Source organism: Salmo trutta, chromosome 32 (assembly GCF_901001165.1).
Source record: "Salmo trutta chromosome 32, fSalTru1.1, whole genome shotgun sequence".
NCBI classification, from domain to species: Eukaryota; Metazoa; Chordata; class Actinopteri; order Salmoniformes; family Salmonidae; genus Salmo; species Salmo trutta.
The window spans coordinates 32032916-32058812 of NC_042988.1; the positions used below are offsets into that span (position 1 = coordinate 32032916).

At 43.4% G+C, this 25897-nt stretch overlaps 1 protein-coding gene across 1 annotated transcript in view; it reads left to right on the top strand.

Annotated features, from left to right (window-relative positions):
• The first annotated feature begins 6670 nt into the window (after positions 1 to 6670).
• Positions 6671 to 25897, top strand: part of LOC115171725 (septin-9-like) — a 136501-nt gene continuing 117274 nt past the window's right edge. Inside the window, exon 1 of the mRNA XM_029728796.1 lies at positions 6671 to 7034. Within this exon, the coding sequence (XP_029584656.1) occupies positions 7013 to 7034 (22 nt within the window). The 5' untranslated portion in view covers positions 6671 to 7012. The remainder of the gene's footprint in view (positions 7035 to 25897) is intronic.

A 25897-nucleotide genomic window follows, 5' to 3' on the forward strand; every position in this document is an offset into this window, starting at 1 on the left:
TGAAAGGGGGAAGGCTGAGCTGAACTACTGTACACTGAACAAAAATACAAACGCAACATGTAAAATGTTGGTCCTGTTTTTCATGAGCTGAAATAAAAAGGAGTATTTCTGTCTGTAGTAAAGCCCTTTTGTGGGGAAAAACGAATTCTGATTGGCTGGGTCTGGCTCCCCAGTGGGTGGGCCTATGCCCTCCCATGCCCACTGATGGCTGCACCCCTGCCCAGTCATGTGAAATCCATAGATTATGGCATTATTTATTTATTTAAATTGACTGATTTACTTATATGAACTGTAACTCAGTAACATCTTTGAAATTAGTGCATGTTGCGTCATATTTTGGATCAGTATACATGGGGCTGCATCTGACTGAGAGGATGTGGTTATAACAGCCTACATTATCTCTGGTGTGATCATACCAGTTTCATACTAGATGCAGTAACCTACATACAGTCATTTCAAAACTAGATAAGAAAGAATTGAAAGGATCATCAGTTAAGTTTGCAACTGATTGTTTGGTTTTGTATTAAAAGTACTGATCATTGGTGAGCAGGCAGGTCACCCGTGATACAAGTATTCAACATCCATCTATGTCTGAGGACTTCCGGAGCGGAGTATGTGAGCGGCGCAGAGCTGGAGCGAGGAGGTGAGCGTGCCCAATTTGACTGGAGCGTGGAGCGATTTTCCCAAAGGCTGAAGCATCGGCCTTCTCGCTGCTCCAATTTCACTCCAGTAGCGCTCACTTCAGGAGCTCAGGGCATTCCCGGCCCAGCATGCACTTGTAGTCTACTTGTGTGCTGCTACAGCCCCTTGCTTTAGCGACTGTCATCTACTATGCTAAATTTTTCACAAAGAAACTGATAAAACACACAGTTGAAAAATAAAGGTGACGTACAAAGATGAGGACCAATAGCAAGATAGGGAGTGCAGTGATGTAGTGTCCACAACTAAAGAATAAATGTGGAATCTGAAAAGACAGGTATCCCTAAAGCATGATGGTGTACTTAATACGTGCACATGCTAGCAGAAAGGAACGAGGTGGGTAGCTAGCTAAGTGTGTCATTGTAGCAAAGCATTTACTAACAAAAAAATCTGATCTCTTGAAGGTTCCGTCCATTTTTGTTCTATTATTAATAATATTCAAAAGGCAAGGCACATCTGAGCTATCTTTTTGGCAGGTGCATGGTAACAGTTGAATAAAATGAGAAAAAAGAAGAAACCCGCACACCGCTCTTGATGGTATCACTGTTCTTTAATAAGCTTTATGTATCGGCCACACGGCCTTAAACTTAAGCACGTTTTCTCAAAACACAGTTTCGGGCCTAGAAACCCAACAAAGAATTGGTACCCATTGTAAGCCCAAAAGCAAATTCTGTCCTATAGTTAACAACTCAATTAATACCTATTGTAGAAAATGGATTGTTGATCCCACACAGGTGTTCCAACGGGAGATACACTCTAATCTGGAGCCCTATTAAATAACCGTATCTCAAAACCTGAATATGAATACCTTTGCTGCAAATGTGCCATACGTCCATGCCTGTACATTTTGCCGAAATTACACAAACCTAAAACAAGGTAATTATCCAGGCAGACCAGCGGTTGCAAGAATAGGCTCAATGCTAGAGACATTGTCGACCACAAAAGTGGCCCGAATGGTGTTTAGCATCCCCATTGGCTCTGCAAGCGCCGAGAGGGTATTCTCCGCTGCTGGCCTGCTCTCCAAGCGCTGAGAGGGTATTCTCCGCTGCTGGCCTGCTCTCCAAGCGCTGAGAGGGTATTCTCCGCTGCTGGCCTGCTCTCCAAGCGCTGAGAGGGTATTCTCCGCTGCTGGCCTGCTCTCCAAGCGCTGAGAGGGTATTCTCCGCTGCTGGCCTGCTCTCCAAGCGCTGAGAGGGTATTCTCCGCTGCTGGCCTGCTCTCCAAGCGCTGAGAGGGTATTCTCCGCTGCTGGCCTGCTCTCCAAGCGCCGAGAGGGTATTCTCCGCTGCTGGCCTGCTCTCCAAGCGCTGAGAGGGTATTCTCCGCTGCTGGCCTGCTCTCCAAGCGCCGAGAGGGTATTCTCCGCTGCTGGCCTGCTCTCCAAGCGCTGAGAGGGTATTCTCCGCTGCTGGCCTGCTCTCCAAGCGCCGAGAGGGTATTCTCCGCTGCGCCGAGAGGGTATTCTCCGCTGCTGGCCTGCTCTCCAAGCGCCGAGAGGGTATTCTCCGCTGCTGGCCTGCTCTCCAAGCGCTGAGAGGGTATTCTCCGCTGCGCCGAGAGGGTATTCTCCGCTGCGCCGAGAGGGTATTCTCCGCTGCTGGCCTGCTCTCCAAGCGCCGAGAGGGTATTCTCCGCTGCTGGCCTGCTCTCCAAGCGCCGAGAGGGTATTCTCCGCTGCTGGCCTGCTCTCCAAGCGCTGAGAGGGTATTCTCCGCTGCTGGCCTGCTTTCCAGACACCATCACATGAGCCTGAAGCCACAGACTGGCAAAACTCATGTTTCTAAAAACGAATTCAAGGGCACTGTAGATGGAGCGTAATAAGGCATATTTCGTTGATTTTGTATTTGATTCTTAGTAAGTCGTGTGTGCAATTTGTAGACTATAATGATTTAATACAAATAAATGTTGTTTAAGTCCTGAGTGCTTAATGTCACTGCCAGCCTAATGTGTATCACTCGCGAGTGCTTCACAATTTGTTTATTTATAGGCTATATCCTTGACATAATTGAAATAATATAGGCCAAATAATTCATTTTCGTTCCCTGTCTGGATTTTGACCTATTTAGTGTTTACTGTATATGCTGTTGATATGACATGCAGCCTAATTGAAATGATGAGCGCTTCTTATAGTCACGTTTTACAGTTGTTAATTAAAATACTTTTCATTCAAATCATATGGTTTGGTTTCAATACTAAAAAAACAAATGGTAGGTCCAGGTAGTCACAAAAATAGATGGTGGTTGTGGTTTTAATGAATGGAGCGGTAGTTTTTTATTCTTTGAGCGAGGAGGGATTTTTAGTGGAGCGGTTGTAAAGGACATTGAATGATGAGCGGGATTTCAGAACGCTCAACTCCGCTCACATACTCTTGTCGGGAGATGACGTATAAGCCAGCCACTAGGGGCAATTATGAGTAGTGTTACCTTCAAGTAAGTTCTGTTTTTGCTAGTGTGTTGTGAAGGCATCTGAATCTAATGCTAAAGGTTGCATGTTCGAATCCAGCGACAGAAAGTTGTTTTTGATATTTTGGCCTATCCCAAAACCTTAACCCTTACCTTAACCATTCGGAGTTAATGCCTAATCATAAGAATTCAGAGATAATGCCTAAACTTAACCCTAACTTAAAAAAATCGAAGTTCATGTCTAAACTTTCATTGTATTCTTTTAAATGTATTTTCAGGGGGTAGGTTGTATATATGAGGTACCATTCAAAAGTTTGGACACACCTACTCATTCAAGTGTTTTTATTTATTTGTATTATTTTCTACATTGTAGAATAGTGAGTACATTAAAACTATGAAATAACAAACATGGAATAATGTAGTAACCAAAAAAGTGTTATACACATCAAAATGTATTTTATATTTGAGATTCTTCAACGTAAACACCCTTTGCCTTGATGGCAGCTTTCCACACGCTTGGCATTCTCTCAACCAACTTCACCTGGAATTCTTTTCCAACAGTCTTGAAGGAGTACCTACATATGCTGAGCACTTGTTGGCTGCTTTTCCTTCACTCTGTGGTCTAACTCATCTCAAACCATCTCAATTGGGTTGAGGTCAGGTGATTGTGAAGGCCAGGTCATCTGATGCAGCACTCCATCACTCCCCTTCTTGGTCATCGGTCATTGACCAATGAAAACAAATTATAGTCCCACTAAGCGCAAACCAGATGGGATGGCGTATCGCTTCAGAATGATGTGGTATCCATGCTGGTTAAGTGTGCCTTGAATTCTAAATAAATCACTGACCTAAATCACACCTCCTCCTCCATGCTTCACCGCGGGAACCACACATGCAGAGATCATCCGTTCACCTACATCCGTTCATCCATTCACCTCTCACAAAGACACGGAGGTTGGAACCAAAAATCTCAAATTGGGACTCATCAGACCAAAGGATATATTTCCACTGGCCTAATGTCCATTGCTCCTGTTTTTTGTCCCAAGCAAGTCTCTTATTCTTATTAGTGTCCTTTAGTAGTGGTTTCTTTGCAGCAGTTTGACCATGAAGGCCTGATTCGTGTAGTTTTCTCTGAACAGTTGATGTTGAGATGTGTCTGTTACTTGAACTATGTGAAGCATTCATTTGGGATGCAATTTCTGAGGCTGGTAACTCTTATGAACTTATCGTTTGCAGCAGAGGTAACTCTGGGTCTTCCTTTCCTGTGGTGGTCCTAATGAGAGACAGTTTCATCATAGTGCTTCATGGTTTTTGCGACCACACTTGAAGAAAATGTGAAAGTTCTTGACATTTTCCGGGTTGACTGACCTTCATGTCTTAAAGTAATGATGGACTGTCGTTTCTCTTTGCTTATTTGAGCAGTTCTTGCCATAATATGGACTTGGTCTTTTACCAAATAGGGCTATAATCTGCATACCATCCCTACCTTGTCACAACACAACTTATTGGCTCAAACGCATTAAGGGGGAAATAAATTCCACAAATTAACTTTTAACAAGGCACACCTGTTAATTGAAATGTATTCCAGTGACTATCTCATGAAGCTGTTAGAGAGAATGACAAGTGTGTGCAAAGCTGTCATCAAGGCAAAGGGTGGCTACTTTGAAGAATCTCAAATATAACATATATTTTGATTTGTTTAAGACTGTTTTGGTTACTACATGATTCCATATGTGTTTTCATAGTTTTGATGTCTTCACTATTCTACAATGTAGAAAATAGTAAAAATAAAGAAAAACCCTTGAATGAGTAGGTGTGTCCAAACAGCCGTTACAATATTTGAGTTTAATCATAATATTTGTTGTAATATTTGTTCAGTTTTTTCCTGATGGATTAAAGTGAAATTGCAACCAACTTTGTATGGCTTGTTTTAAAAATAGCCATATTCTGGAGTTTATTTCATTTTCAAATAACCGAAATTGAGAGGTTGTAATCTGAATAAAGGTAAAAAGGCCATTCTTGAATGAGGTGAGACATTCTTACTAATCTGCTAGGGAACCAGTTCTGATTTAAGTATAACTTTTGTATGACTGAAGCCTTTAGTGAGATGTCTAAACTTAACCTTAAACACTAAATATGGTGTTTTGAACAACTTCAAAATTTGACGTTTGAGGAACGTGGATGAACGTCTAATTCTGACATGAGACTGTGAGAGCTTGTAGGGGTGATACAGCTGCCCAGAGGGGAACACCTCAGGTCAGCAGGCACCCTGACACAATACTGGTGCACTGGTCGCAATGTTAGCTACCGCCGGCGACATCGTGATACAGCTGCCCAGAGGGAAACACCTCAGGTCAGCAGGCACCCTGACACAATACTGGTACACTGGTCGCAATGTTAGCTACCGCCGGCGACATCATGATACAGCTGCCCAGAGGGGAACACCTCAGGTCAGCAGGCACCCTGACACAATACTGGTACACTGGTCGCAATGTTAGCTACCGCCGGCGACATCGTGATACAGCTGCCCAGAGGGGAACACCTCAGGTCAGCAGGCACCCTGACACAATACTGGTGCACTGGTCGCAATGTTAGCTACCGCCGGCGACATCGTGATACAGCTGCCCAGAGGGAAACACCTCAGGTCAGCAGGCACCCTGACACAATACTGGTACACTGGTCGCAATGTTAGCTACCGCCGGCGACATCGTGATACAGCTGCCCAGAGGGAAACACCTCAGGTCAGCAGGCACCCTGACACAATACTGGTACACTGGTCGCAATGTTAGCTACCGCCGGCGACATCGTGATACAGCTGCCCAGAGGGAAGCACCTCAGCCAGGTCAGAGGCACATACTCCCACTCCTTTCGACACACCCAGTAACCTATATGAAGGTCGCCATATTGGACAGCAGCTACACATACTTGCTTCTTATTTTTACATTTACATTTTTTTTATTTTTTTTTTACATACTTGCTTCTCTAGGTTTTAGAAGAAGTACACAGGATGTCAAATGTTTGTCCTTCAAGAAACGTCCACAAGAGGTCTCCTCAGATCAGAATAGCAGCACATTGTGTGAGGTCGAGGATAATCATTTTCATCAAGTCTTATTTGCATGTTTGAATGACACTGACAGTTGTACACTTTGATATGACTGACATAGCAGAATGTTTGATTGAGCTACTGGCTGCATCCTTCATTAATCACCTGTTCATTGGGTCTTTTCACACATCTGTTGTAGCATAAGCACTAGAATTTTGACTTCAGCAAAACGTCTTTGCCGAAGTCTTTTCAACCTAAAGTGATACTGTACATGAAAAGGATATTACAACTGTATCCTATTAACAATCAAACACTGATGTGGATTCTTATTTTAAAGTGAGTAATGATCCACCCTACTGCTGTAAGCAAATATTTGTTGACATGCTGTGATTTCTAAATGTATATTTTCTCAATGGGTTAGCCCACAGTGTCATCACCGTGAACTTTGACATAACTTCCTCTGATTACTGTGTACGGTATATTGCTCCAAGTCCCGCCTTCAGATTGGGCGTGCGTTGTTAGCGCAGGTGTGATTGTATCCATTCTACTTATCCAGAGATAGCCTGGCCTTGAGGTTAACTCCCTGTTGTCTGCGTTCGATCCTGATAAATTAAATAATTCACTAATTTACTTCAAGTCCACGAAGTTGCGGTTCCCCTGATTTTCCCCGCAGCCAGGTGTGTTCGGAAAGCTTAACGTTCCAGGATTGGGAGGAATAGGGAGAAAAGCGCGCACCGAGATACCTGTGAAACTACGGTTGTAAATCTGATTGCCACGGACAACATCGAACACGTCTGAGACATTGCCTGGCTAAAATAACAACTCATATAGAGGCTTAAAGCAAGTCGTTTCTGTACGGAGGATCATCATGAAGAAATCAGGATATTCAGGTAGGTGTGCCATTTGATGGAATATTTATTATGGATACTCCTGTTGTTGTTATTACTTTGCTGTAATGTTATTCAAACACTTTACATTGTTATTGTACAGTTGTCCATCTAAATGTGCACACTATCAGCTTCAGTGATGTAACTTTAAGTTACTTGTAAATATGTAAATTTAGGTTACGTGTACGCGCGCGTAGGTTATCTGTATTGAGGGAAAGTGAACGTGCCCCAGAGAGATACATGTACATTGGCATGGGATAATGATTTATTTTCCAGTACTCTAAAGGTCAGTTATGATTGCCACCATGATCCCTGACTGAGTCACTAAGCTCCAACCACTTCACAGTATCCCACCATCCCACTTTAACCGTCTAACTGTTTAGTGATATACTGTTTCAACACATCTTGCTTTTCTGTTGATTGTGATGAGTTATTAGATATTATAAACTCTGTGTATCGAGCCCTGAAATTCGATCGGTATGCCAAAAATGTATTTTTACTGCTGTAATTACCGTTTATAACAGCAATCAGGCACCTCGGGGGTTTGTGGTATATTATGGCCAATATACCACTGCTAAGGGCTGTTCTTATGCACAATGCAACGTGGAGTGCCTGGATACAGCCCTTAGCCGTGGTATATTAGCCATATACCACAAACTCCGAGGTGCCTTATTACTTAAAGGTAGTTGATCATCAAGTTACCCTTGTTGTGAATTTCTCCTTTCAAAGAGCCACACATGGAGCCAGGTGTGGCCATTTCTGTTAGTCTTTGACTAAACAATGTCTGACTATTGACAATAGTTAAGTCTGACTGTATTCTTGCTGTCAAATAATTCACAAGATGTTTGAAAACTTTGTCTGGGATGGCAAAGTACTAACAAGAGCCTTAAGTGAACCCACCTGACCGCTAATCTGTTGGTATAATGAGAGGTGCATTTCAAGGTCTGGAGGTCACACAGTGGCCAAAGATACTTAATGAAAAGCTCAAGAAGAATATGATGTTTACTTGCAGTATGGTCTCTATGTATCATTCTATGTAGATTAGAGATGAATAATACATTGATGTGGTAGAGTGTGTTTCCATTTGAGATAATGTTGTCTCTTGACAGTTTGGTTCCAAATACAGTTGATTGACAGGTTGATGGTCCTCTCACCACTGCTTCCTCTCCACTGCCCTGCAGCAAGACAAGGTTTATGTCCTACAACACTATCTTTTTGTTTTGCCAATGGACGGATGTGTACATGTCATCTTTTCCATGTACTTACTATGACTGTGATATGTGGTCGTCCCAACTAGCGATCTTAAAATGAACGCATTAACTGTAAGTCGCTCTGGACAAGAGTGTCTGCTAAATGAATAAAATGTGAAATGTAAATGTAATGTGGTCTACAATATACAGCCCTCATCAGATTACTTAATATCTGGTCTATAGGGGATGATGATTGGCTAACAGATCGTCTGCTCTGGTCCTAAATGTCTGCCGTCAGAATGTGTGCCAGTGAGGTGCCATACATGGGTGGTGGATTAGGAAAGTTACTCTCGAAGAGCCTTGGAGACAAGGTGTTATATCCATCCATCCATCTGTCTATGATACACAGCATGGAGACAAGGTGTTATATCCATCCATCCATCTGTCTATGATACACAGCATGGAGACAAGGTGTTATATCCATCCATCTGTCTATGATACACAGCATGGAGACAAGGTGTTATATCCATCCATCTGTCTATGATACACAGCATGGAGACAAGGTGTTATATCCATCCATCTGTCTATGATACACAGCATGGAGACAAGGTGTTATATCCATCCATCCATCTGTCTATGATACACAGCATGGAGACAAGGTGTTATATCCATCCATCCATCTGTCTATGATACACAGCATGGAGACAAGGTGTTATATCATTCCATCCATCTGTCTATGATACACAGCATGGAGACAAGGTGTTATATACATCCATCCATGATGCTCAGCATGGAGACAAGGTGTTATATCAATCCATCCATCCATCCATGATACTCAGCATGGAGACAAGGTGCTATATTCATTCATCCATCCATCCATGATATTCAGCATGGAGACGAGGTGCTATATTCATTCATCCATCCATCCATGATACTCAGCATGGAGACAAGGTGCTATATTCATTCATCCATCCATCCATGATACTCAGCATGTAGACAAGGTGCTATATTCATTCATCCATCCATCCATGATATTCAGCATGGAGACGAGGTGCTATATTCATTCATCCATCCATCCATGATACTCAGCATGGAGACAAGGTGCTATATTCATTCATCCATCCATCCATGATACTCAGCATGTAGACAAGGTGCTATATTCATTCATCCATCCATCCATGATACTCAGCATGTAGACAAGGTGCTATATTCATTCATCCATCCATCCATGATACTCAGCATGTAGACGAGGTGCTATATTCATTCATCCATCCATGATACTCAGCATGTCGACGAGGTGCTATATTCATTCATCCATCCATCCGTGATACTCATGTAGACAAGGTGCTATATTCATTCATCCATCCATCCATGATACTCAGCATGTAGACGAGGTGCTATATTCATCCATCCATCCATCCATGATACTCAGCATGTAGACAAGGTGCTATATTCATTCATCCATCCATGATACTCAGCATGTAGACGAGGTGCTATATTCATTCATTCATCCATCCATTATACTCAGCATGTAGACAAGGTGCTATATTCATTCATCCATCCATCCATGATACTCAGCATGTAGACGAGGTGCTATATTCATTCATCCATCCATCCATGATACTCAGCATGGAGACGAGGTGTTATATTCATTCATCCATCCATCCATGATACTCAGCATGTAGACGAGGTGCTATATTCATTCATTCATCCATCCATTATACTCAGCATGGAGACGATGTGTTATATTCATTCATCCATCCAACCATGATACTCAGCATGTAGACGAGGTGCTATATTCATTCATCCATCCATTATACTCAGCATGTAGACGAGGTGCTATATTCATCCATCCATCCATGATACTCAGCATGTAAACGAGGTGTTATATTCATTCATCCATCCATTATACTCAGCATGTAGACGAGGTGCTATATTCATCCATCCATCCATGATACTCAGCATGTAAACGAGGTGTTATATTCATTCATCCATCCATTATACTCAGCATGTAGACGAGGTGCTATATTCATCCATCCATCCATGATACTCAGCATGTAAACGAGGTGTTATATTCATTCCATCCATCCATCCATCCATGATACTCAGCATATAGACGATGTGCTATATTCATTCATCCATCCATGATACTCAGCATGGAGACGAGGTGCTATATTCCATCCATCCATCCATCCATGATACTCAGCATGGAGACAAGGTGTTGTATCCATCCATCCATCCATCCATCCATCTATGATACTCAGCAGGGAGAAAAGGTGTTGTATCCATCCATCCATAATACTCAGCATGGCTGGTCATTCTCCCTGTGTTGTCTCTCTCCCCTCCTGACTATGTTTAACCTCCATGTGTGAACACCTGCTGTAGCCTGTATCTGTACGTAGCCTGTATCCAGCATCACGTTTTACCCATAATGGTGGTTCACTCACTCATCCACTCTTTCACCCTTAACGGTTTCTCAGTCACTCACCCACTCTTTCACCCTTAATGGTGGTTCACTCACTCATCCACTCTTTCACCCTTAACAGTGTCTCACTCACTCACCCACTCCTAGAACCCACTCTATTTGCTTTAACCTACAGCTTCCTTTCTCTGAGGTTGCATCCCAAATGGCACCTTATTCCCTATATAGTGCACTACTTTTGACAGGGGCCCATAGGGGCAAGGCCATTTGTGGCGCAACCTGAGTCTCCACAGTCTCTAACCCTAAGCCCTTGGCTCTGTGCTGCTCTGTGTAGTGTACACAACCCATTCCCATTGACTGTCTCCTTTCCCAACAACTCCCTTCCCACAGTTTGCATCGGAGCAGGGAGTGCATGTCTGGTCATGCCGTCGTCATCTGTCCTGTTTGTCTCCCGCCGGAACGTGTGCGGAGCTGCTGTCACATTCTGGGCATATTTGTTCAGCTCTGGAGACAGGATATTGACTAATAACAAAGACCGTGGTGGTGGTGTTTGGAAAAGGTTGTCTTCATGATCAGTGTGGGGGTGTTTGGAGAAGGCTGTCTTCATGATCAGTGTGGGGGTGTTTGGAGAAGGCCGTCTTCATGATCAGTATGGGGGTGTTTGGAGAAGTTTGTCTTCATGATCAGTATGGGGGTGTTTGGAGAAGGTTGTCTTCATGATTAGTGTGGGGGTGTTTGGAGAAGGTTGTCTTCATGATCAGTGTGGGGGTGTTTGGAGAAGGTTGTCTTCATGATCAGTGTGGGGGTGTTTGGAGAAGGTTGTCTTCATGATCAGTGTGGGGGTGTTTGGAGAAGACCGTTTTCATGATCAGTGTGGGGGTGTTTGGAGAAGGTTGTCTTAATGATCAGTGTGGGGGTGTTTGGAGAAGGTTTTCTTCATGATCAGTGTGGGGGTGTTTGGAGAAGGTTGTCTTCGTGATCAGTGTGGGGGTGTTTGGAGAAGGTTGTCTTCATGATCAGTGTGGGGGTGTTTGGAGAAGGCTGTCTTCATGATCAGTGTGGGGGTGTTTGGAGAAGGTTGTCTTAATGATCAGTGTGGGGGTGTTTGGAGAAGGTTGTCTTCATGATCAGTGTGGGGGTGTTTGGAGAAGGTTGTCTTCATGATCAGTGTGGGGGCGTTTGGAGAAGGTTTTCTTCATGATCAGTGTGGGGATGTTTGGAGAAGGACGTCTTCATGATCAGTATGGGGGTGTTTGGAGAAGGTTGTCTTCATGATCAGTGTGGGGGTGTTTGGAGAAAGTTGTATTCGTGATCAGTGTGGGGGTGTTTGGAGAAGGTTGTCTTCATGATCAGTGTGGGGGTGTTTGGAGAAGCTTGTCTTCATGATCAGTGTGGGGGTGTTTGGAGAAGGTTGTCGTCATGATCAGTATGGGGGTGTTTGGAGAAGCTTGTCTTCATGATCAGTGTGGGGGTGTTTGGAGAAGGCCGTCTTCATGATCAGTGTGGGGGTGTTTAGAGAAGGTTGTCTTCATGATCAGTATGGGGGTGTTTGGAGAAGGTCGTCTTCATGATCAGTGTGGGGGTGTTTGGAGAAGGTCGTCTTCATGATCAGTGTGGGGGTGTTTGGAGAAGGTCGTCTTCATGATCAGTGTGGGGGTGTTTGGAGAAGGCCGTCTTCATGATCAGTGTGGGGGTGTTTAGAGAAGGTTGTCTTCATGATCAGTGTGGGGGTGTTTGGAGAAGGTTGTCTTAATGATCAGTGTGGGGGTGTTTGGAGAAGGTCGTCTTCATGATCAGTGTGGGGGTGTTTGGAGAAGGTTGTCTTCATGATCAGTGTGGGGGTGTTTGGAGAAGGTTGTCTTCATGATCAGTGTGGGGGTGTTTGGAGAAAGTTGCATTCGTGATCAGTGTGGGGGTGTTTGGAGAAGGTTGTCTTCGTGATCAGTGTGGGGGTGTTTGGAGAAGGTCGTCTTCGTGATCAGTGTGGGGGTGTTTGGAGAAGGTCGTCTTCATGATCAGTGTGGGGGTGTTTGGAGAAGGTTGTCTTCATGATCAGTGTGGGGGTGTTTGGAGAAGGTCGTCTTCATGATCAGTGTGGGGGTGTTTGGAGAAGGTCGTCTTCATGATCAGTGTGGGGGTGTTTGGAGAAGGTCGTCTTCATGATCAGTGTGGGGGTGTTTGGAGAAGGTCGTCTTCATGATCAGTGTGGGGTTGTTTGGAGAAGGTCGTCTTCATGATCAGTGTGGGGGTGTTTAGAGTGGGCTACCATCAGACATGGGGGATTTGACATCAGAACTGAAACTGTGTGTGGAGATACTGTACAGGGATATGGGTCTGTGTGGGGATGGGATATGGATGGTGTGTGTGTGTGTGTGCATACTGTATATACACACACACTGTGAGCTGTATGTTTCTCTCAGTATTATTTTACAGTATTTCAGAATGTGTGTGTGTGTGTGTGTGTATGTGAGAGAGTGCAATGTGCATGTTTGTCTGACTGCATTCATCATAGACTGTAAATGAGGGTGCTCACTTCACACATGCTTGTGTCAGTGTGTGAGTGTCTGACCCTGGTAGCTGAGCCCTGTATGTGGAGCTGCTCTCTGCCTTGTACGCCACTCCCTCAGCCTGGCGGATCAATCAGTAACCTGCACATGAATAACAACCACACAAAGAAGAGGCTAGGACACACACACCCACACACACACAGGCTCATAATTTACCGAGCCCACAGCACTGATTTACTCATAATAGGGTATCGCTGGGTCTGGTATGCGCTTTCAAGACCAACCCCAAACACACTACTACTACCTCTCTGACTTATTGCAAGCACCGCTCTGCATTATGGGTTTTAACATTGTTTATATCTGCAGACAGGCTTTGATTTGCTGTGTGTAAAGATATTATTAGATGGAACTTGAAAGTCAACCTATAAACTCTGTTGAGACACACTATTTGCCCTGTCATCTTGTCAAGTATGCCTAGGATGTCCAAACCATCAATTTGTGTGTGAGAGAGGCCTGTGCGAGAGAGGCCTGTGCTTTAATGGATTATAGGTACTGTATGGGTACTGTATGGAACAGGGAGATGGATGAGCTCACATGTTACGCATGTGTCTTTGGTGCTCTTCTGTCTGTCGGGCATCCTTTATCTTATAACTCCCACACACACACACACACACACACACACACACACACACACACACACACACACACACACACACACACACACACACACACACACACACACACACACACACACACACACACACACACACACACACACACACACACACACGTGTCTTGTGAGGCTTGTGGGCTTCCTAGAGCAAAACAACATGTACGTGTTCATGGGAAACTCACCTTTTCATAGAGGGGTCATATTAGCCCAAACTGTTACAGACGCTACAGACAGAAGTTGGCAGATCGACGGTACCGACTTCAGATGAGTCCCATGGCGCTTTCTGGATGTCTCAAGGTCTGACAAACACCGCTGTAGCTAGGCCACCTTCCACCACAGATACGGATGTGGTGGATTGAGACGCAGCCCACCCCCAAAAAATGATATCTCTAGTTTAAACAGACGGATGTTGACGGGGATGTTATTATTATGCTGATGAGATGTCCGTGGGAGCCCAGACATGAACAGGGTCTAATGACGTTGTTTATCGTCACATCAGAAGGCCTGGTCAGCTTTAAGACTTCTTCTGGATGTTGAGTCTTGATTGGAGAAGAATAGATGACAGCTGAGCTACAATCCGTTTTTCATTCTCCCACTCTGAGAGACAGAGGGAATATATCCTAGACTACGGCCAGGATTCAATCCGAGTCGTGTTGTAGATCACTTGACATTTACAGGTAATTTCCGATTGGGCTGACATCTGCACCGTTTACCGTAAATGTGGAAACATTGCCTTTAAATGCTGCATCTCTATCTCTATCTATACTGTATATAGTGTCCCTCCTTTCCCCCTGGTCCTGTGATCTACTCTACACACAGTACAGGCCCTAGTCTCCATTTCCTACCATATGCTGTGCTCTATACTGTATGGAGCCAGGTCTGAAGTGTCCACTCTGTGTTTATCTGGGACTCCAGACAGGAATGCAGCTCTGTGATGATAGCTGTCTGTCAGGGGTATGAGATGATGCCAGGGGAGGGGTTGACTGAGGAAGAGCTGTAACAGATTATCTTAGTGTCTTCTATAGTACATAGTGACACATACTGTATGAGGCCAAAAAGCTTTGTATGTCTGTCTGTCTTTTTTGTCTCGCTCTCTGTCTCACATATCTCTCCTGGTGTCGCACGCATGCATGCATACACACACACACACACACACACACACACACACACACACCCTTAAGGTTTTCAAGACCAGGATTGCAATGAATTGTTTAGTGGTCCCAATTCCTATTTTTTTAATTCCGGGAAAAAAAACAAGCCAACACAAACAAACACAAACAAATATGTTACCCTCAAACCTTAGATGACCCTGTAGTTTATACACTGTAGATAGCCCCCCCCCCCCCTCTCTGTCTCAATTCAATTTAAGGGGCTTTATTGGAATGGGAAACATATATTTACATTTCCAAAGCAAGTGAAATAGATATTAAACAAAAGTGAAATAAACAATAAAAAGTTTATTGTGAACAGTAAATATTACACTCACACAAGTTCCAAAATAATAAAGACATTTCAAGTGTCACATTATGTCTATATTACGGTGTTGTAGCGATGTGCAAATAGTTAAAGTACTAAAGGGAAAATAAATAAATATGGCTTGTATGGTGTTTGTTCTTCACTGGTTGTCCTTTTCTTGTGGCAACAAGTCACAAATCTTGCTGCTGTGATGGCACATTGTGGTATTTCACCCAATAGATATGGAATTTTATCTAAATTGGATTTGTTTTCGAAATCTTTGCGGGTGTGTGTAATCTGAGGGAAATATGTGTCTCTAATATGGTCATACATTTGGCAGGAGGTTAGGAAGTGCAGCTCAATTTCCACCTCATTTTGTGGGCAGTGTGCACATAGCCAGTCTTCTCTTGAGAGCCAGGTCTGCCTATGGCGACCTTTCTCAATAGCAAGGCTATTCTCTCTCTCTCGTTCTCTCTCTCTCTCTCTCTCTCTCTTTTTTGGCGGCATGAAGCTTTCATTAGACCAATGAAATTGCCGAACGGGTTAAGGTCAAACAACTTTTTTGTTTACTGTTTAGATTAAATCGAGCGCTCTCAAATTTCCCATCATTCTGATTACGGTAGTCATTTTGTCACCCTCATCATGGCAAAGACACGGAGAAATGCATATGATGCAGCATTCAAGTTGAAGGCGATTGATCTGGCTGTTGGAAAAGGAAATAGAGCTGCTGCACGGGAGCTTGGTCTTAATGAGTCGATGATAAGACATTGGAAACAGCAGCGTGAGGAATTTACTCAGTGCAAAAAGACAACTAAAGCTTACTGCTAATTTTAAATGTTTTGTTACAAGCCGTGTTTCGTTAAAGCCTATTTATTTTTGTTACAAGCCGTGTTTCGTTAAAGCCTATGTAAAGTTCATTTGTTTCAATGTACCGGTACGCACCTGCGGCTAATGACATGTGCGGCTTATTTATGTTCAAAATAATACTTTTTTAAAAATTCAGTGGGTGCGGCTTATATTCAGGTGCACTTAATAGTCCGGAAATTACGGTACATTACATTTTCTCAAGAGCAATTCCTGAGGGGGACACCAAAAGTAGTGCTGTAACACATATCCTACATTGTAATATGGTAAATGTATATTGAGGAACCAAAGAAGTAAGGTGTTTGCCATACTCCTAACTACCGGTACCCAAAACTACACAACTAATCACAACAGCAATACCATTGCCTTTAACAAATCTTAGTTCAGTCACCAGTTTAAGTTGAGAGTGGGGGTATCCATGGCATTTTCCAATTATGTTCCTATTTTACAAGTAAAAAAAATGGAGAACCTTTCATAATGTTGCCAAACAGAGACTCAAACTTACCTGAGACTCCCTGTTTCTGCCAGTCTGTCCCTGCATATCTGTCCCCAACTCTGCTGTCTGTGTGCCATCTGTTGCCTGCTCTGCCTAATGACATCATTGTGAAACATTTCCATTAGAATTTCATTTATTTCTTATGAACATTTTATCAACTAGTCTTTGAGATATTAGGCTACTAGGGTTCTTACTTTACGTTTTGGTGTACTGAAAAATACTCTGATGTCCGTCTTTTTTATTTTTCTGCCATTTTTCTACCTGGCTGGCTGGCTGGCTGGCTACACACACACACAGTGTGTAGGTAATTTACAGTAGGAGATGGGCTTCTATCATCTTATCTTCAATCATTCTATTTGAGCTTCGATCTAAAAGGTAGCTAGCAAATGTGAAACGGATTGCAGTGACAAGAGTTGACAGCTGTATGAGTTCACCATTTACACAACATATGCTGCAACCTTTTGTAATTTTAATAGTTTGTTTCATATTGGCTGGCTTCCAACAATAGCTGAATTTGCAAAGCTAGCGAGCACCAATTCCATTTCAGTGGTGTTTGCTATAAACTTTGCTACCCGGGTTAAATAAAGGTGAAATAAAATAAATAAGTTCTTCAGTTTATCGCTAACCTTATCACAGGGACTTTGAAGCACTAACTTACATCATCTGCATGCTGATCTTGGAATAAATTGACGATAGCAAAGATTCCATCTTTGACGACGCCACATAAATGGAATAGGTACTAGCTAGCTTAATAGTTAATATTTGCGCGCTAGCTCTGCATATTCAGCTAGTGTGTGTGTGTGTGTGAACCCTGCCAACATAAAACAAAACATTGCATTGGCACGATTGACTGGATGAACCTCCCGTCAGTTACGTTCATTGAGTGCCTTTCAGACAGTAGATACGACCTCTCTGTTACCTTGCCAACTAAGGAACTGGCAGTGGATCAAACCATTGTGAGGCAAAGGGTGGGGGGGTCGCAATCTTTTGAAACTTAAAAACGCGCTATTAAGTGTCTATAATCAGCACAATTGCTTTCATTGCGCATTATTAATATTATTTAAATTACATAGTTATGTTTACTGTGATATATTGGGGGGGACAAATCATATTTTTCCCATGATGGGGGAGGTCGTGTCCCCCCCGGGATTTCCGCCCCTGCCCAGTAGCCTACACTCTTATAAAATTGGGTTCCAAAAGGGTTCTTCAGCTGTCCCCATATAATAACCATTTTTGGTTCCAGATAGAACTCTTTTGGGTTCCCTCTGGGGAAAGGGTTCTACATGGAACCAAAAAGGACTCTTCAAATGGCTCTCAATTCTGGTGAAACAGAACATATCAGCACGGATTCCAGGCAAGGAACCAAGTGTTCCAGAGGGAATTTCAAACCCAGAAACTCAATTGACTTTTTTATCTGAGGCTGGGTCCCAAATGGCAACCTATTCCCTATAATAGTGTAGAGCCCTATTGCCCTGGTCAAAGTAGTGTACTACATAGAGAATATGGTGCCATTAGGGACACAGTCTGAGTTAATTTTAGTTACTGATCTCTACTCTACCTGCCAAGATGGAAGGCCGATCCATATCTGTTACACTACAAGCCATTGTTTTATTCACTGCTCTTACTTCCAGACTGTTTCCCTATTGAGATCATAAAAATTGTCTTTAAAAACTTGTTTCCATCATGTTGCTTCACTGATATGATATTTACTGTTTTTGGTGTAATTGTGATAGTTTATCGTGACTAAACACACCTGTGTCAGTAGTGGTGATAAAATCCTGGGTGAGTTTTGATGAGTGAGAGAAAGGCTTGTGTTAAAAGTTTTCAGTTTTCATAAAACCGGTTTTCAAGTTTAAAGGAGCATTATACTCTGAATAAAATTCTAAGTTTGTCAGATGTTTTCTAATGTCCAGATGCGTCCACATCCCATGCCATCGGCTGTGTAGATCCAACTACTGTATATGCCTCAACATCAAATGAATGGAAAATATGAGCACCACAAACCAGGAAACTCGACCTACAAGGAGCTTATCTTTTCCATTCATTTTAGATTGTGGCATGTAGCTCAATCTACACAACAGAAATCCCGACAGAACACCACTTTTGGGTTATGAAAACATCTGACAAGCGTAGATTTTGGAGTGGAATATCCCTTTAACAGCATGAGCTTTATCAGTGCTCACCGGTCTTATTGCCGTTTAGAAATTTATCTGAGCCTGGTGCGGTCCAGGGTCACAGTCAGTACTATTCACAGAACTGTTCACACTCTACTCACGGTCAGTACTATTCACAGAACTGTTCACAGTCTACTCACGGTCAGTACTACTCACGGTCAGTACTATTCACAGAACTGTTCACAGTCTACTCACGGTCAGTACTATTCACGGTCAGTACTATTCACGGTCAGTACTATTCACAGAACTGTTCACAGTCTACTCACGGTCAGTACTATTCACAGAACCGTTCACAGTCTACTCACGGTCAGTACTATTCACTGTACTATTCACAGTCTACTCACGGTCAGTACTATTCACGGTCAGTACTATTCACTGAACTATTCACAGTCTACTCACGGTCAGTACTATTCACGGTCAGTACTATTCATGGTCAGTACTATTCACAGAGCCATTCAGTCTCCTCACGGTCAGTACTATTCACGGTCAGTTTTATTCACATAACCATTCACAGTCTACTCATGGTCAGTACTATTCACGGTCAGTACTATTCACGGTCAGTACTATTCACTGTACTAATGACAGTCTACTCACGGTCAGTGCTATTCACGGTCAGTACTATTCACATAACCATTCACAGTCTACTCATGGTCAGTACTATTCACGGTCAGTACTATTCACAGTCAGTACTATTCACGGTCAGTACTATTCACAGAACTGTTCACAGTCTACTCACGGTCAGTACTATTCACAGAACTGTTCACAGTCTATTCACGGTCAGTACTATTCACAGAACTGTTCACAGTCTACTCACGGTCAGTACTATTCACGGCCAGTACTATTCACGGTCAGTACTATTCACGGTCAGTACTATTCACAGAACTGTTCACAGTCTACTAACGGTCAGTACTATTCACAGAACTGTTCACAGTCTACTCACGGTCAGTACTATTCACGGTCAGTACTATTCACTGAACTATTCACAGTCTACTCACGGTCAGTACTATTCACGGTCAGTACTATTCACGGTCAGTACTATTCACAGTACTGTTCACAGTCTACTCACGGTCAGTACTATTCACGGTCAGTACTATTCACGGTCAGTACTATTCACAGTACTGTTCACAGTCTACTCACGGTCAGTACTACTCACGGTCAGTACTATTCACAGTACTGTTCACAGTCTATTCACGGTCAGTACTATTCACATAACCATTCACAGTCTCCTCACGGTCAGTACTATTCACGGTCAGTACTATTCACGGTCAGTACTATTCACAGTACTGTTCACAGTCTACTCACGGTCAGTACTATTCACGGTCAGTACTATTCACGGTCAGTACTATTCACAGTACTGTTCACAGTCTACTCACAGTCAGTACTACTCACGGTCAGTACTATTCACAGAACTGTTCACAGTCTACTCACGGTCAGTACTATTCACGGTCAGTACTATTCATGGTCAGTACTATTTTTAATCAGTACTATTCACAGAACTGTTCACAGTCTACTCACGGTCAGTACTATTCACATAACTATTCACAGTCTACTCACAGTCAGTACTATTCACAGTCTACTCACGGTGAGTACTATTCACGGTCAGTACTATTCACGGTCAGTACTATTCACAGAACTATTCACAGTCTACTCACGGTCAGTACTATTCACGGTCAGTACTATTCACGGTCAGTACTATTCACAGAACTATTCACAGTCTACTCACGGTCAGTACTATTCACGGTCAGTACTATTCACGGTCAGTACTATTCACAGTACTTTTCACAGTCTATTCACGGTCAGTACTATTCACAGTACTGTTCACAGTCTACTCACGGTCAGTACTATTCACTGTACTATTCACAGTCTACTCACGGTCAGTACTATTCACTGTACTATTCACAGTCTACTCACGGTCAGTACTATTCACTGTACTATTCACAGTCTACTCACGGTCAGTACTATTCACAGTACTTTTCACAGTCTATTCACGGTCAGTACTATTCACAGTACTGTTCACAGTCTACTCACGGTCAGTACCATTCTGTGTGGTCATTACTCAAGGTAGGAGACTTCCAGGTAAAGACCTTATCTGGGCTCTGTGGGCTGTGAAAACACATGAAAAATGACCATCTCTCCAGTCAATTCCCCGCTGGTTGTCCATTCCCAGCCTCTGTTTCACAGGCCAGTTGTGAAACTGTGTAAACTCTACGTGGTGTTTGCAGCATACTCTGAACATGTGTAATGAGGGCCATAAAAACACAATGGGTCAGATGGATGAGTTGGGGGGAGGAAGGAGGGAGGGATGGATGGGGGGAGAAGGGGGGTGGATCAGGCTCAACTCTGCCCTCCTGCTCAAACAGGGACTAGCCTCCTTTACAAATACAGTCAAGAAGGATCAAGGCCCATTGAGGTGTGTGTGTGTGTGTTTGTATGTGTGTGTGCTTGTGTGAACGTGTACTACAGGGTCACAGGGTTTAAAGTGCAGGAGGCGGGCCCTCTCCCCCCAATCCTCTTGTTTTCTCTCCTCAGTCCTCTAGAACCAATAACTCATCATTTCATATGTTTGACGAGGCCTACACTTGACCGGTCAGATCACTCAATCACACTTCATGACACACTGATTGTTCTGAAGCGCGACTATTCAGATACTTCAGTTCACTAATAACAAAGGACTGGGGAAGTACCAAAGGAAGCTTTATTATTCATATGAAAACATGAAAATGCTTCACCTGTATAACCGTCGGGGGAAGAAATGTGGTTAAGCTGTTGTGAAACAGTGTGTGGTATTTGTGTGTAAACTTTACCACCTAGCCCTGATACATGGCTGTTGAATCCTATGTGACGTCTAAGAGGGAGTCAACAGCCATGTGGCAGGGCTATTTACCACCATGAAACCTACATACCACCATCATAAACCTGACATATTGTAACTGATTTGTAGCAGTCCCTCAGAGTTAAGAGGGCCATTCTAGCTTTGTGTGAGGAGATTCACATGACACCTATATGAGGCCACACCTGTCTCTCTGTGTAGTTGTGGAGAAGGCCACACCTGTCTCTCTGTGTGGTTGTGGAGAAAGCCACAACTGTCTCTCTGTGTGGTTGTGGAGAAAGCCACACCTGTCTCTCTGTGTGGTTGTGGAGAAGGCCACACCTGTCTCTCTGTGTGGTTGTGGAAAAGGCCACACCTGTCTCTCTGTGTGGTTGTGGAGAAAGCCACACCTGTCTCTCTGTGTGGTTGTGGAGAAAGCCACACCTGTCTCTCTGTGTGGTTGTGGAAAAGGCCACACCTGTCTCTCTGTGTGGTTGTGGAAAAGGCCACACCTGTCTCTCTGTGTGGTTGTGGAGAAGGCCACACCTGTCTCTGTGTGTGGTTGTGGAGAAGGCCACACCTGTCTCTGTGTGTGGTTGTGGAGAAGGCCACACCCGTTTCTCTGTGTGGTTGTCGAGAAGGCCATACCTGTCTCTCTGTGTGGTTGTGGAGAAGGCCACACCTGTCTCTGTGTGTGGTTGTGGAGAAGGCCACACCTGTCTCTGTGTGTGGTTGTGGAGAAGGCCACACCTGTCTCTCTGTGTGGTTGTGGAGAAGGCCACACCTGTCTCTGTGTGTGGTTGTGGAGAAGGCCATACCTGTCTCTCTGTGTGGTTGTTTTGTGTGTGGAGCTGTAGAGGGCCCTGTAGCGCTTCACTCACCTGTTCAGTCTTGTCCTGGGCTTTTCAACAACACACACTCTCTCTCACACACATCTCCTTTGTTCCGACAACACTGTGGGTTCTGCTCTGGGGTTGCTCACACTTTTATTTTCCATTCAGGCTTTACAGGAGTTGATGATTGGCTCAAACACTGTTGTACTCTGCCAGTGTACCTATGATCTGTCTGTCCACTCCCTAAACTCAGTGGGACTCCTATAGCTACTGGCAGCATTGACTAAATGCCAAATTATGCCATATCGGTTTGGTTGTTACATGTTTTTTTCTGTTTAACATATTCTGAATGTCAAATTGATGCCGTATATTGTTAGCTGTTTTGTAGTCCTTAGGCCTACTTGTGTTACGCTGTCCCACAAAGTTTGGATGCGATATTTATCTATTTGATAGTTTTTGTGCTGCATACATGTTTTATTAATGTCTTATCTATTTGTTTGTTGTTGTAGTACGTATTTAGCTGTCTCTAGTTATCTGATTAGTTAGCGTCTGTTAGTTTCCCATTGAGATTCTGCAGTGTCAGCTATGTTGTGTTTATGTAGCACCTCCCCTGCCTTTCTGTTGTTGTGCTAGAGACTCTAGACTCACCATTCACCTTTCATGAGCTGTAGCTCTCTGTGGCTCTCCAGCATTAGTTATAGAATAAGGTAAAGCATGGACTTTCTTCTCTGTCTTGCTCATCATTCATAACTGTAAATATATGTGCTGCCTGTCCCAGGTCAGGTGTGTGTACTTTACTGACATGTCAACATCCCTCATTGACTCACAGCTGTTCAGTTCATGTCCTTATTCTCAGGTGGTTTGAACATTGTTCTAGAACAACCATAGCTTCTCCAGGACTGAACATTGTTCTATAACAACCATAGCCTCTCCAGGACTGAACATTGTTCTATAACAACCATAGCTTCTCCAGGACTGAACATTGTTCTAGAACAACCATAGCCTCTCCAGGACTGAACATTGTTCTAGAACAACCATAGCTTCTCCAGGACTGAACATTGTTCTAGAACAACCATAGCCTCTCCAGGACTGAACATTGTTCTATAACAACCATAGCCTCTCCAGGACTGAACATTGTTCTAGAACAACCATAGCCTCTCCAGGACTGAACATTGTTCTATAACAACCATAGCCTCTCCAGGACTGAACATTGTTCTATAACAACCATAGCTTCTCCAGGGCTGAACATTGTTCTATAACAACCATAGCTTCTCCAGGACTGAACATTGTTCTAGAACAACCATAGCTTCTCCAGGACTGAACATTGTTCTAGAACAACCATAACCTCTCCAGGACTGAACATTGTTCTATAACAACCATAGCTTCTCCAGGACTGAACATTGTTCTATAACAACCATAGCTTCTCCAGGACTGAACATTGTTCTATAACAACCATAGCCTCTCCAGGACTGAACATTGTTCTAGAACAACCATAGCTTTTCCAGGACTGAACATTGTTCTATAACAACCATAGCCTCTCCAGGACTGAACATTGTTCTAGAACAACCATAGCTTTTCCAGGACTGAACATTGTTCTATAACAACCATAGCTTCTCCAGGACTGAACATTGTTCTATAACAACCATAGCCTCTCCAGGACTGAACATTGTTCTATAACAACCATAGCTTCTCCAGGACTGAACATTGTTCTATAACAACCATAGCTTCTCCAGGACTGAACATTGTTCTATAACAACTATAGCCTCTCCAGGACTGAACATTGTTCTATAACAACCATAGCCTCTCCAGGACTGAACATTGTTCTATAACAACCATAGCTTCTCCAGGACTGAACATTGTTCTATAACAACCATAGCCTCTCCAGGACTGAACATTGTTCTATAACAACCATAGCTTCTCCAGGACTGAACATTGTTCTAGAACAACCATAGCCTCTCCAGGACTGAACATAATTTTGATTCAAAGCCCTAGTCTAAAGCTCTCTTCCAAGCCACAGTTTAGAAAACAACGATCAATTCCCAATTTAAATCATTAATCCCCATTACTTACAGTGACAGTGAATGGTGAGTCAATCTATGATACGTCCCAAAAGGCACCCATATTCCCTTTATAGTGCACTACTTTTGACCAGGATCCTAATGGCTATATAGGGAATAGGGTGCCATTTGGGAAGCAAACTCAGTCTAAGTGAGGGATTACAGTAAATAAATAATCAGTTGTCTGAGCTAGCAGAGGTGTGTGTGTGTGTGTGTGTGTGTGTGTGTGTGTGTGCCGCATAGTTTCATCCTCCTGTTACAACACTACCACCACCTCCCTGAAAAAAACAGACCTGTTGCTACTGTTGCTATGATGACTGAGCCATTTGTGGTCTAGAGGAGCAGGAAGGAGAGGCATGTTTGGTGAGTGGCAGGGGAGAGTAGTCGCTCTGTCGAGCTCTCATCCAACCCTGCTTCAGTACAATGTTACCGGGCTCTGTTTAGCTGAGTGAGGGTGTTTTCTCTGGGTTTAGCTGGTCTGGTCTGGTACTGGTAGCTTCACTGGGTCTCTGAATGTTAGTTGTATCTATCTGGCAGGAGGAGTGAATGGCTCTGGGCTCAGCTAGTCTGGTCTGGTAGCCTCTCTCTGGCCGGTCTGTTGTTTGGTCAGTAGGAGGAGGAATTAGAGCGTGGCTGGCTGTGCTGCTGCTGTTTCTCTGAAGTTACTGGACTGTTGGCTTCTCTCTGATGTCCGTCAGTCTGGGAGAGCCAGGCATTGCTTTCTGTGGCCACAGAGATAAATTCCAGAGCAAACAGCAGTCTGTGGGTTCCAGTGGATGTCAGTTTTCTTCCTAATTTTTCTTTGCTCTCTCACACATAAACATTGAGATGGACTTAACAGAGAAGCAAGTTTCTTCTCTTCTGTCTTACAACCAAAGACGTACATGCACGTATCATCTTGTCAAGTATGCCTAGGATGTCCAAATGTGTGTGTGAGAGAGGCCTGTGTGAGAGAGGCCTGTGCTTTAATATATTCAGTAACATACAATCAGAAACCCCTTTAGACTTCCTCCCACAGTATTCAGTAACATACAGTCAGAACTCCTTTAGACTTCCTCCAACAGTATTCAGTAACATACAGTCAGAACTCCTTTAGACTTCCTCCCACAGTATTCAGTAACATACAGTCAGAACTCCTTTAGACTTCCTCCAACAGTATTCAGTAACATACAGTCAGAACTCCTTTAGACTTCCTCCCACAGTATTCAGTAACATACAGTCAGAACCCCTTTAGACTTCCTCCCACAGTATTCAGTAACATACAGTCAGAACTCCTTTAGACTTCCTCCCACAGTATTCAGTAACATACAGTCAGAACTCCTTTAGACTTCCTCCCACAGTATTCAGTAACATACAGTCAGAACTCCTTTAGACTTCCTCCCACAG